This window comes from Urocampus carinirostris, chromosome 5, assembly GCF_059441175.1.
Source record: "Urocampus carinirostris isolate Australia breed hairy pipefish chromosome 5, RoL_Ucar_1.0, whole genome shotgun sequence".
NCBI classification, from domain to species: domain Eukaryota; kingdom Metazoa; phylum Chordata; class Actinopteri; order Syngnathiformes; family Syngnathidae; genus Urocampus; species Urocampus carinirostris.
In genome coordinates this window covers 2,783,449-2,795,960 of record NC_142353.1, presented here as the reverse complement: position 1 = coordinate 2,795,960, position 12,512 = coordinate 2,783,449, and the positions used below count along the sequence as shown (strand labels likewise).

At 41.6% G+C, this 12,512-nt stretch overlaps 1 protein-coding gene and 1 long non-coding RNA gene across 4 annotated transcripts in view; both read right to left on the bottom strand.

Annotated features, from left to right (window-relative positions):
• LOC148364968 (uncharacterized) overlaps window positions 1-12,512 on the bottom strand; it is a 253,508-nt gene that overhangs the window by 157,456 nt on the left and 83,540 nt on the right. The window lies entirely within an intron of this gene.
• The window catches only part of igsf9b (immunoglobulin superfamily, member 9b), a 70,589-nt gene continuing 59,119 nt past the window's right edge, over window positions 1,043-12,512 (bottom strand). Inside the window, exons 17-22 of one of the 3 annotated variants that reach the window (XM_088335330.1) lie at window positions 11,968-12,138; window positions 11,859-11,895; window positions 8,482-11,739; window positions 8,161-8,333; window positions 7,832-8,010; window positions 1,043-5,417 (exon numbers count right to left, since the gene is read on the bottom strand). In XM_088335330.1, the coding sequence (XP_088191456.1) occupies window positions 7,844-8,010; window positions 8,161-8,333; window positions 8,482-11,739; window positions 11,859-11,895; window positions 11,968-12,138 (3,806 nt within the window). In that variant the 3' untranslated portion in view covers window positions 1,043-5,417; window positions 7,832-7,843. The remainder of the gene's footprint in view (window positions 5,418-7,831; window positions 8,011-8,160; window positions 8,334-8,481; window positions 11,740-11,858; window positions 11,896-11,967; window positions 12,139-12,512) is intronic. The other 2 variants (XM_088335331.1, XM_088335332.1) reach the window with 2 other exon arrangements.

Here is a 12,512-nt window from a genome sequence, read left to right as displayed (position 1 = left end):
TCATGGTCTTTTTTCATGTCGCGCGTGGTGTTGATATATTTGTCCTGCTACCGATGCCAAACTGAATTCTAAGAGCCTTTATGCTTTATTTTCTATTGCGCCTGGTAAGGATATGTCAGAGTGAATTTTTGCTTGGGCCCCCACTAGACCCCAGTATCGCTACTGCATACGGACATGAACACGGCTCCATTCAATAGAACACGGCAATCTACAAAACAAAATATGGTGCGTACTTTTATTAGTCCTGTTCGAGGCGAAACAATGTTCTCCATCCGGGCACCGGTGTTGTGGAATGCTCTTCCCCCTGAGATCCGATCTGCTGCCTCAGTGGACATGTTTAAGTCTAAGCTTAAAACTCACCTCTACTCTATAGCATATAAATAACCTAAACTTCTTATATGTAATAACTTGTGAAGCCCTTTGAGACTATTTGTGATTAAGGGCTATACAAATAAAAATGACTTGACTATCTACTGTATTTCTTTTTCTGTTTTCAACTTTTTCACACTTGCTAGCTTTTCTTTCTCTGTTCTTTTTTTCGCTTTCTTCTTCACCCTCTTTTTTCTCTCAGTCACACTCACTCTTTTCCTCTTACCTCCCTTTTCCCACCTTCTTTCTGTCTTTCTCTTTTCTTGTTTCATTTTTCTTTCTCCTCTCTCCTTTTTTTCACCTTCCTTTCTCTCTTTATTGTACTCCTTCTCCCCCTTTTCTCTTTTCTTTGTTTCCCTTGTTGTACCTCTGTCTCCGACTTATCTCTTTCTCTTAAATCTATTAGTCTGACCCCAAAGAGATTTTAGAATGTGTCCCCTAGCTAAAATGAGGTTGACATCCCAACACTAGAGGGCGATGGACCTGAAATTAGTCTTTAAGAGGTGTCCTACTATGAAATGTCGTGCCCTACAAATTTTCGCAAGGTTTTTATTTTCCTGGAAATTTCGCATCTTATTGGCTAAGTTAAAGCAGAAATGTTAATTTTTAAAATTGAAACACAAAAAGTAAAACCGTAAATGATATCAGATTAAAGATTCAAGGACACTTTTACCACAGATGAGTCAATTTATTGTTTACAAACATACGAAAGGAACAAAATGATGTATAAAACTTTAGTTTGTACAAAACCTCCAAAGTCGACACTCCGGATATAGCTTTTCTTTTGGGGCCATTTGAGTAAAAACAGTTTGCAGTGTCACAGCAGGTTGTCATAAAACGAAACAAAAAAAAAGCTTTTTGACATTTCTTTGTTAAAACAAAGTTTGTAAAAAACTAACTCATTCACAGTGCTGTCTTCACATCAGTGAATTGTAAACATCTTTGCATATTAGAACTCACTTTACAAAGCAGAAAAAGGCAAGAATACATTTTCCTATCTTACTTTTTTCAACAAGTTACATTTTTACATCGACACAAAACAAGATTTGAAATATTAAAATAAAACAGTCTGAGAAATCATACAATTTGAAGGATATTGGAGAAGCCAATCGGAATAAGAATTAACATAACCAAGTGCCCTGAGGTTCTTGTACTAAAAGATCATTTATTGTAATACATTTGAAGAAGATTGCGCTAACTGTGGGAAAGGGAAAGCAACGGAACAAAAAAATTGTTTTACGCTTTTTCATTTATATATATCTCATCTCATTAGCTACACGGCTTATCCTCAGTAGGGTCGCGGGGGTGCTGGAGCCCATCCCAGCATTCATCGGGCAGTGGGCACGGGACACCCTGAACAGGTTGCCAGCCTATCGCAGGGCACACGGGGACAGAACACTCACTTGCTCATTTACACCTAGGGACAATTTGGACCGACCAATTCACCTGAAATGCATGTTTTTGGAATGTGGGAGGAAACCGGAGTGCCTGGAGGAAACCCACGCAAGCACGGGGAGAACATACAAACTCCGCACAGGAAGTCTGGAGCTGGATTTGAACCCACGCAGGAGGTTCCCAAGACATGAACTGTGCCGCACATGCGCTAACCACTGCGCTGTCATAACCTGAAAAAATACTTTCATACTATTGCGAGTTACTGGCACGGTCACGCCATAAGATTTCACGAGTGGCAATCTCGATCAGGTTTAAAGGTGGGGTGCCTATTTGGAGGTGTCCTTAAATAGTTAAAAGTTTAATACTTCCTCTATTTCGTATGTGTTAACAGTATCCAACTGAGTTCAAAGAGCCCTTATGCCTTTTTTTCCACTGCACCTATCTGCTTTTATCTTCCTTTTATGTGGCCTGTTCAGGGCGAAACAAACCACCAAGAAGACGCAAAAAGATTTTATTTGAGCGCGTCTAAGAAATGCACACACATTATGTGTTACTCTGCTGCCATTTCCTGCCTTGAAGTCATGATTGCTGCCTTAAGTTTTTAAAAACCCCACCTTTAATGTTAGAATTGCCGTCATACAATGTAGCACAACTGAAAAAATAAGAGCTTATCAAATGCATAGAAACATAGCTAAATACCCTTTGATAAACAAACTTTTGCAGGCTTTATGCGGTAAAAAAAAGACATGAATCAAAAACAAAAAAACAACAACATTGATTTGAAGAATAAGCAAAAATACATTAATTAGTATGTAATCCTGCTTTTTTAAACAACACTCGTAGGTTGAGAAATTTTAGGGTTATTTTTACATTACACGATCCTTACCTAAAGGGAGCCGACATAATTGTCCATCATCTTGCTGCTATGGATAGCCAAAAACACCCAAAAGGCTAGGAAGAAAATAAATGGAATAGTGTGTTTTGGTCACTTTGAATCTCCCTAGTTTGTATTCTTCCTTGTGCTTTTTAGCACTCTTTTTTTCTGTTGCACTACACAAAACAGCGATATTTAGTGGTCAAATATTATACATTGTCACTTTAACGATCAATTTAGAATTCACTAAATAACTATTCCGACCAAAACTGATACTCAAAAATCTAAAAAGGGACAGTGTGTACTATTTAGGGCCTCCTATCTTTGAACAAATTCATTCATACAAAAAACAATATTTATCTGAATAACAAGCAAAAATACAGTACCTTTCATATAAAGGTGATTTAAAAAAAATCATAGGTAAAGAAATTTGTATTTACTTTACATTACATGAGCCTAAGAGGGAGCTGATACCATTGTTGGCCATCTTGCTGGGCAAAAAAAATGAGAAAGAAATTTGTGCGGCTCGGTCACTTTGACTCTTATTAGTTTGTATTCCTCCTTGTTCTCTTAGCCATTGTTTTCGGTTGTACTACACAATACAGTGACATCTCATGGTCAAATAATACACACTGTCCCTTTTAGTTTCTGGATAGAACAGCAAAATCTGTGGTAAGGAGAAACACCAATAACATCCATTCAAATAAGGAGTGAGCAACGCATTAGATTATATCAGCATTTTTCATCTTCAATTTTGAGCAGGTCTTTTTTGACCAACGATGCCGGTATGACAGTAGAACATTTAGTATGGGAATGTGTTAGAGCAGAAGTCAAGAACTTCTTTGACCCAAAGTGCCAATAAATCAGAAAAATATTTTTAAAAAAACAAAACAGCCACACCATATATTTGAAGACAAAAATCAACAAAACTGCCAAACCCGCTCTCCAGATCAAAGCTAATTATTTAGCACATTTTATTTCATTGTGCGACATTTCATCATTTGATAAAATGTATGAAATAATAATACCAGAGACTGTGTCCCATATCAATATAAATACATCACTTAAAATTTGTCTCCTGCCCTTACTGGAAGTACCACAGCCGAACCATTTGGCTTTTCTACATAGAATGTCCAAATGACAAGCAAACCGAATGGATAAGTTTTACCATTGATCTGCAAATGAGACAAAATCTGGTGTGAATGACCCTTCGCATAGTAATTTGAAGAAAATAATGTATGGTGGACGCATAACCAGCAGATATTTCTATAGTATTACTCTAGTGGTATTTTTGTGCTATTTCTGATTTTTGTAGGATTTCACCAGTATTTTATAGTATTACTGCACTTTTACTTTGTATTATTTTGTGGTATTTCTACAGTGTTAATTTTCCCTTTTCCTTAGAACATTTTTGTCATATTTCTAGCAGTTTTTGTTGCTGTATTTCTGTCATAATATTTATGTAGCCATAATTTTGTATTAAAGTATTACTGTAGTTGATTTTTCTATTATTTCTGTAGTACTATAACTGTAATAATATTTTTGTATCATAGTATTACTGTAGTAGTATTTTTGTAGTATTTCTATATGACTTTTTTCCTATTAGAATGAAGACAAAATAATATATAAGGTGCCTGTTTTAAAGCACTAATTTTTTTTTTAGTTTTGAAGTAATTTTGTAGTATTTTTATTTAGTATCTTTACCAATTGACTCTTTATGCATCTATCTACACCACACCCAGCCCATTCCATTTTAACAACCCCGCCTTGCAGCATTTACAGAACAATGGTGAGAAGATGGGCCATTGAGTTGTTAGTTTTAAATAACAACTGAACATTCTGGAAGGGTAAGACAATTCCTGGGAATTTTAGTGCTAAGTGTGTGGAGGCTCATTTTTGTCCAAAATAATCGTTTGAAAACAAAGTAAAGTTCTTTTGTAAAAATGTCACAAAATATTAAATGATAAGGATATCGTCATATTTACCTTCAGCGCAGACTGCACAGAGTACAAATGAGACAGGGAGTGCCATGGGCTGTGTGCAAATATACGCCCACCTCTACCTTGCACCTAATCAAATTGCTCTTAGTGGTTTGCTGGCATTTTCGGGTATTTGCAGTTTGCTTAGTGAGTCTTCGTCATTAAGTATCTTAACAGTGATCATACTGTACATAGTTAAATCAGCTTCAATTTAAAGGGTTTCTTAGCAACCTACTGCCAAAACACATTTATGTTAGTGTAACACTTTGATTGTAAACTGTTGTTGAAACTGTGTCCTATACATACTGGACTGAACTGGGAACCAATTCAATGTTGCTTCGGCTTTGCATGTACCAAAATCGGGATTTAACCACCTGACATAAGACAATCTCGGAGAATGGCGCACCAGTCAAATTTGATCTAAGAGACAAATTTGGCTCATGAGCCATAGGTTCCTGACCCCAGGGTTAGAGTACCTATTAAGTTTGCAGATGATCCTCACATTGAATTGCAGGGGAGGGTAGTCATTTGTTATTTTGTTTGAGAAAGTCCGATTCCTTGTTGGGTTCAGAAGCAGAGCCAAGGTTCCAGCTTTTGATTCGCAGGTGTGTCTGATTGTCAACAAAACCCAACACTGTAACAAAATCTTTTATGAAATGAAATCCTCTTTTCTCAAAAGAAAAATAACCAGCCAATGCCATTTGATGACAAATTTGGACAAACGCTTTACAGTATCATCTAGCTGATAGAATAGTCGATTGAAGCTTTTGTCTTCCGCCACTATACTTCTCAAGATCCCCCTGTGGAAACAAAGAGCATTCCAGCGTTAATGGACTTGTTTAACTTTACCGAAAACAAGCGAGTGACGACCCTAAGCAAAAAGTAGTTCATATTTAAAATTTAGTCCAAAAAGTATTTCCAGTACACTTCAAATACATAATTTAGTGCAGGGGTCTCAAACTCAATTGACTTGAGGGCCGTCGGAGCTAGGGTCTGGGCCACGTTGGGCCTAACTGGGTTCTTTCACAAGAAAACCTCTGATTAAAAAGAATCCACTGTTCTCAAATATATTTAAAATACACTTAAAGTGACCAACCAAAACATTTTCCTTTTTTTGCCCAGCATTTTGCAAAGAAAGAAAAAAAAGAGGAAACTAGAATACAAATAAAGGGCGAAAATAGAATAGAAAGAAAAAATGAAGAAAAGGAAATGTGTAAAGAAAAAAGACCAAGAAGAAAAAAAGAAAAGAAAGCTAAAGGCTGGGGCCTCAAACTATCACCCAGCTGGCCGTAATTCGCCCTCGGGCCACGAGTTTGAGACCTCTGGTTTAGAGTATAATATACTTATACTTGTTTATACTTGCTTAAGTATACTTCAGATATACTACCGTATTTTAACGACCATTGGGCGCGCACAAACGTCTCAGATTTTCTTCAAAATGTGCGAGCACCCGATTGGGTGGTGTGGTGCCCCTTGTGTGTCATGTGAAGTGGGGAGCGTAGCTGAGGACACAGTGAGGCTCTACGGAGGGGTGTCAAACTCATTTTAGCAGGGGGCCACATGCTAGGAGAAAAATCTCATGGGGGTCAGACTGGTAGCTTAAAGAGAAAGAGAGAAGGAGAGAAAGAGAGGAAGAGAGAGAGAAATAAAAATAAAAAGGAAGAAGAAAGGAGACTGAGTAAGATCCATAGAGATCGAAAGAGAGAAAAAAGGAGAATAAGAGAAAAAGAGAGTGCACAATAGAGAGAAAGGGAGAAAGGAGTAACGGAAAGAACAAGAGAGAAAAAGAATAAGAGAAAAAAGAGGGAAAATGAGAAAAAGAGATATGAAGAGTGAGTGTGAGAAAGGGAAATCGAAAGTGAGAAAAAAAGTGAGAGAAATCGAAAGTGTGGAAAAATGAAGAGAATGGGAAGAGAAAAAAAGAGAGGGTGAGATAGAAAGATAATTGAGAATGAGAGAGAAAGAGAATTGAGAGCTATGAGAGAGAGAGAGAAAGAAAGAGAGAGAGATAGATAGAGAGAGAGAGAGAGAGAGAGAGAGAGACAGAGAGAGCGAGCTCAAGTGAGCATATTTAAGTGCAGCTCTTTTGTTGCGCTTCTCTCAGCATCGTCTCGCGGGTCAGATTAAAACCCTTGCGGGCCTGAACCAGTCCGCGGTCTCCATGCTTGACACTTGTACCCTAAAGAGTGAAGTGTGGGCGTCACCGCAAAAGGGTGAGGTGTGAGCGTATATAGAAGGGAATCTTTTTTGAGATTTCCAACTTCACATTTCGATGTTCACATTTCCAACTGAATGGGACTTTTATGCCATCTCCTGTGTGCACGCGGCAAGTGTCCTGCTTGAGCAGAAGAGGACCAGTGACATCACACGCAATGCGCGAATTGATTGCGGAAGTACTCATGGATGCTAGGACCGTAGGGTATCTAGCAATTTGAAAGTTAGTGTGCTACCAGGCGCGGAACAGAGTTGTCCCCTCAAATATGAATTAAATTCAAAACCTCACTTTCCCTTCATTGAATGCTTTCTGTGTTTTCGTCCGATATGGTGTGTTGATTTCTACGCTCAGCAGAAGAACATGGGAACAGAGCAGCCGCGAGAGAATTTATGAATCGAAGGTTCACAAGTTGGGGGAAGCTGAAAAACGAACTCAGACAAGTTTTAATCCGTGCGTTTTACTTTGTAATCAATACTTAAATAAACCACAACCAAACTCAGTTTTGCTACCTCTGTATTATCAAATACACACACTTGTATGCTTGTATGTTGTCTGTATTGTAAGACAGTGCTGTTGCGAAGAAATTCCCCTGTCCCTCCTGCATAAAATATCCCCCCTCGCGCAAAATTTACTAAAATGTCTTTGTAATTAATTTGTGGGGAAATGTAATAAAACAGTAAAGCATGAAGCATTTGCACCTGGTATGAGGGAGGGGGGACATCTCATGCAGAATGTTTGTCATTTTTCAGCACAACAGCGGCCCCTTTCGTGCAGTGCGCCCTTTGTAGCATTTAATACAAAAATAGAACTAGCTTTTAACACAGTTTGCCTTATGGTCGTGAAAGTCCGGTACATACTTGTACTGGCATACACTTGATAAAGTATGCTTCAGATATACTACTTTTTCCAAAGGGTAAACATAAAAAGGAATGAGTGACAGGCAAGGGGCAAGCAAGCCATGAAGGGGAAAACAGAGAGGGCAGCCTGAGAGTGACGAACCGAGTTCTGCATCTAGAGCAGCGCCGAGTTGGTGTCAGAGTCTGAACCGTTTCCAGAAGGGGGGTAGGGGGCCCGTGCCTGCCTGAACTCTTGGTACTCCTGCCGTAGAGCGTTGAAACGCGCCTCGCTAAGAGATTGGTGTGACTGGTCGTAAGGCGTGTTGGAAACACTTGGACAAGCTGGGGGACATGGAGGGACAGGAAATGCACGGATGGATGTCAGGGGAAAACTTCACAATGATCACAAAACGTCAGGGGCAAGCATGCAGCACCAAAACATTCAACAAAAAAATCGTGCTGAGAGATGGAACGTCAAGAAAGTGACTTCACCTTGGTTTCTTTGGTCCTGGAGGCCAGCTGGTTGATCGCACACAAATCTCCTTCTACCCTCCTGAAGATCGGCGTGCTGCTGATCAAACCTCATGGCCTCCAGGACTTCAGAGTCCACACCCAGGTCAGCAGAATCCCATTCATAACTTTCATCTACTGACGTGTTCCTTCTACTGGAATGCAGAGAAGAAAAAAGTAAGAATGATACAATATCATACGCAGAAAGTAAACAGAAAAAATAAAATATGCATAATTTTGGCAATAACAATCCCTCCACCATGTCTTAACTGTTGCTCATTTACCGGTGAGGTAATGTTTCACCTTTTTGATTTCCTCTCAGGTGGATCCAGGTGAGCTCGGTACCGCTCACTCTCCTCTGTGGTTTCAGGGGAGCTTAGCAGCGTGGGCGTGATGGACATTGACTGGCGGAAGAGACCGGAGCTTCCCCGACCACTGCTCTGACTGGCATAGCTGGCCCTCCCTCCTTCTCTGACCTCTCGAGGCTCCGTTTCACCCAATCGTCTCATCATTCTCTCTCCCTGTCTGTAAGATTCCCCCTCCCTCTGAGGAAAAGGCATGGAGTAGGGTGAGGGCCAGCTGATGCCCCGGGGCAAATATGATCTCGGGAGACCCACTCTTGGGTCAATCAGCCTCATGTTTTCAGGTCTGGGTCCTGCCCACGGCTGATGACTGGGGACTGGGACACTGGCAGGAATAGGAAAATATTGATACTGAGTAGATCTAAGCATTTCTGGATTAGAAGGGGACCACCTTGAGGACTCAGGGAAAACCGTGCCTTGCCTTCGTAGATCGCAGTGTTCTGAAATTAGAGGTACTGGGCTTTCTCTGGGTGGGTACATGCTAGGAGGGAAGTAGGAGGGACTAGATCTTTGTGAGCATCGAGGCCTCTCCAAGCTCCCTATGGTGGGACGCCGCAGTGGGACGTACTCTCTCCAGGAAGGACCTGGCCTGAGAAAAGAAGAAGGGGTGCGACCTAGACTGTAAGACTTGACTCTGACGTCTGGGTTGCGGAATTCATCCCAGTAACATTGCTCTGAGATGTACGTTCTTGGGCTCTCGACGTGCTCCCATCTCGGGGAGCCAAAACTGATGGATTTCTTAAGAAAAGGTTGGGAGGGTCCCATACCTGAGAGTGTTCTACAAGGGCCGACGCTTACAGATTTCTTGAGAAATGGCAAAGGGGCTTGACTTATTCGCAGCGCAATGTTATTGGTCCTATTGCCCGGAGATCCATGTCTTGGGGATGCCTCTGATGAAGACTCTTTATTGTCCACAAAACTCGACGTATGTTTTGAAACTATGTCTACCATGCCTTTTGCAGCATTGAGCAAAGTGTGAGCTGGTCTCGAACCCAATCTGCACTCGCTAGTTTTAGTCTCGCCTCTAATCTGTGTTTTTTCATTGTAAAGTTGTTTGCTAGTTTTTTGCGGAGCAGGCGATAGTGGTCTTAGGTCATCTGGAAATCTTACTCGAGGTAGACTCTCCCTTGCTCCAACTTGTGGCTTACAGTCAAGTTTTTCTGGTGAAGTTTGAAAACAACCCTTCATTTTACTCGTATCTGCTTCTGGACTTTCATGAACATGAACCTCCCAATTCTTAGGGACTACATCAGGCTTGGCTACAATGGATAGTAAAGGTTTTTGATCCAAAACCTTTTCACCTGTATCTGTAACCTGCCCTCCTTCTACAGGTTCATCTACACTCATTTCAATAAAACCCGGAAGGCTCAGATATTCCAGAATTGCACTTGTCTGCAGCGACGACATTTGAGGAGGGGATGCAGCTGGCTTGGCCTTGAAGGATCGTGACATCTGAGGGATTGACAACTGGGATTGATCACTTTCAGCTTCTTCAACGTGAGTCAATGTTGACACAGGGCTGGGACTATCAGAGAAAAAACATTTGTCACTTTTTCTGGAGCGGGCCCGGATAGCCTCTCCTTCTGATCCAAAGCTCTGACGGTCATTATTGCCTCGGTGAGGACTGCCCTTGGGATTTGGATTAACGTGGTGCTCATTGGGTAGTTTTGAAACACCAGCGGAGCCGTGATCTCTTGCAGCTGCGTATGATGTCGAAGCAGTGAAATCTGGACTTACAGACTGCTTACTGTACATCAAAGGACTTGGAGACCCAGAGTCCCAATTCCGAGTCCCATAGGCATATGAATTCCTGGACCTTGAGGGAGCACCACCAACACCAACATTCCCCCTCAGGGTGTTTGTAACGGACTTAATACATACATCTGAATCCCTGCGAGGACTTAGTGACTTGGTTCTGGGTGACGTCGCTAAAAGTCTAACTCGAGAATTTTCAAATGTTGCATCCGTCGCAGGCATGGGTAGGGAAGTGTTGTGTGTCATAGGCGAATCTGTCGTTTCTGTGCCCAAATGTGAAGGATCTATCTGTGGAAATACTGCAGATGCCGTCGTCCAGCGGCTCTTTGCTGGAATGAGGTTGGTTTGGGCTGTGACAGGGCTAATGTCCCACTCAACGTGAGCAGTCGGAACCCTCTCTGTGGGGCTACTTGTGCTCCCAAAGTAACACGCCCGTCGATAGTCTGCAACCCGACTAGTGTGGCCTGAGGGTTTGTGTTTTTGTCGTAGGGTTACATCTTGCAGTTTCCATACAGGTTCTTCTTCTGAGTGGGGTGCTCTACTCGTAGGACTCTTTTTCCCACCGTCTTGGGTGTTACGATTGAGGTGTTTTAGCTCACGCTCAATTTCCTCTCTCTCTTTGGCTAGGTGCATGCACTTTTGGATGCTATCGTTTTCCAGGTCACTGTCCAGTTGAGTAATAAGCGTGCTCTCATCACTAAGAAGACTGGCCATTGGCTGATAGCCTGAGTTCTGTGGTCGGCCTGTCTCTAGGTCCAAAATATAAGTTCTCCTAGACAAAATGGGGAAAAGGTCTTCAGTGCAGGTTGGCATCTGATGTCTTTTTAGTGGATCACTTATTTTTTTCTCACTGTTGTCAGAATAGAAGCTTGCTCTTTCCAGTAGGTTCTCTGAGCCATGCTCTTCGTCAGAGTTAAAGCAGCCATGGCGGGAGAAGTTTCGGGCAATGCTGCGTACTCTCCCAGGAGAGGAGGCTGACCTGGTGAGTGCCAGGAAATCCACAGTCAGAGGTAAGTCCTTCCTCTCATCCTTGTCAGAACTCAGGAGACTTGATTTTGGGGAGTCCCGAAACGATGTCCGGTTGCTTCCTGAGCCACTCGCGCCACCGTTGCTTTGCAATATGTCCTTGAGATTTTTCTTGTTGGATGGACTAGAATTCTCTATCAAAGGTTGGATGATGAAACGTCCATCAGGGCCTCTATGAATAGACTCCAAGGATGTTGGAGAAGGATCCTGGGACCCCAGGTGACTCTCAAAGAGTGTGTAATGTGGCGGTGGAGATGAATTAGCCAAAAGTTGTTTGCGCTGGTCTTGGTATTCTCCTCGACTGCCTTTATCAAAAGACGAGCGGTCATAATGCGAGGACGACGAGGGGAAGAAAGGAATCGGTGGACACAGCTTTAATTTCAAGACACTGTCTGGGCTGCGTGGAGGAGAGCGACCTCTAATGGTGGAAAAAGGACAATGCAAAGAAAATAATAATTTTGCATTAGAATTTTTTAGACGTGTTCCATATCAAAATTTACTGTAATTATTTTATAATGAACTAAATTGCATTCTTACTCGGCAGACTGGCTCTTCTGTAAAGCAGATGGGAAATCTATTAAAACAAATATTTTTTGTTTGTTTTAGGGTATCATTTACCGTGTGGTAATTGGCAATCATGTTTTACCTTGTTGTCTTTTCCTACGCCGACGCTGTCTCCAGCTTCTCATATAGCAACCCGTTACCAACGAGAGCACAATGGCCATAAAAAGGAAGCAGATGCCGCCGGCTACACCTGCCAGGAGAGGCGCAGGGAGCAGCTCCAAGAAGCTAGGGCTTAGCGGGTAAATATCCATCCCTGAAGTCCATTTAGATAGAAGACAAATGTTCAAGTCAGATGTTATATTTCGGAATTGCGCTTGAGCTGATAACCTATTTGACAAAATACTAGGATATTAAAAATGACCTAATTACTGCTAATACTGTGTCACTTGTAATGAGAACATATTTTTTTAGGGTGATTTCAAATCTGTTTGCACAATGTGCTCCTCTGCTAGCGGGTCTTGGGAAACCGGTTCCACAAATTATGATTAGTCAGGGGCAGCAATGGAAGTATCACAATGAAAACGTGAACACAAGTAATCAGCGTGTCAACTGCTTCTATTGAACATACTTTTTCAGTCCTAAATCGAATAAAACCGTACGCCAGAATTACAACAGGACAGGCTTGAC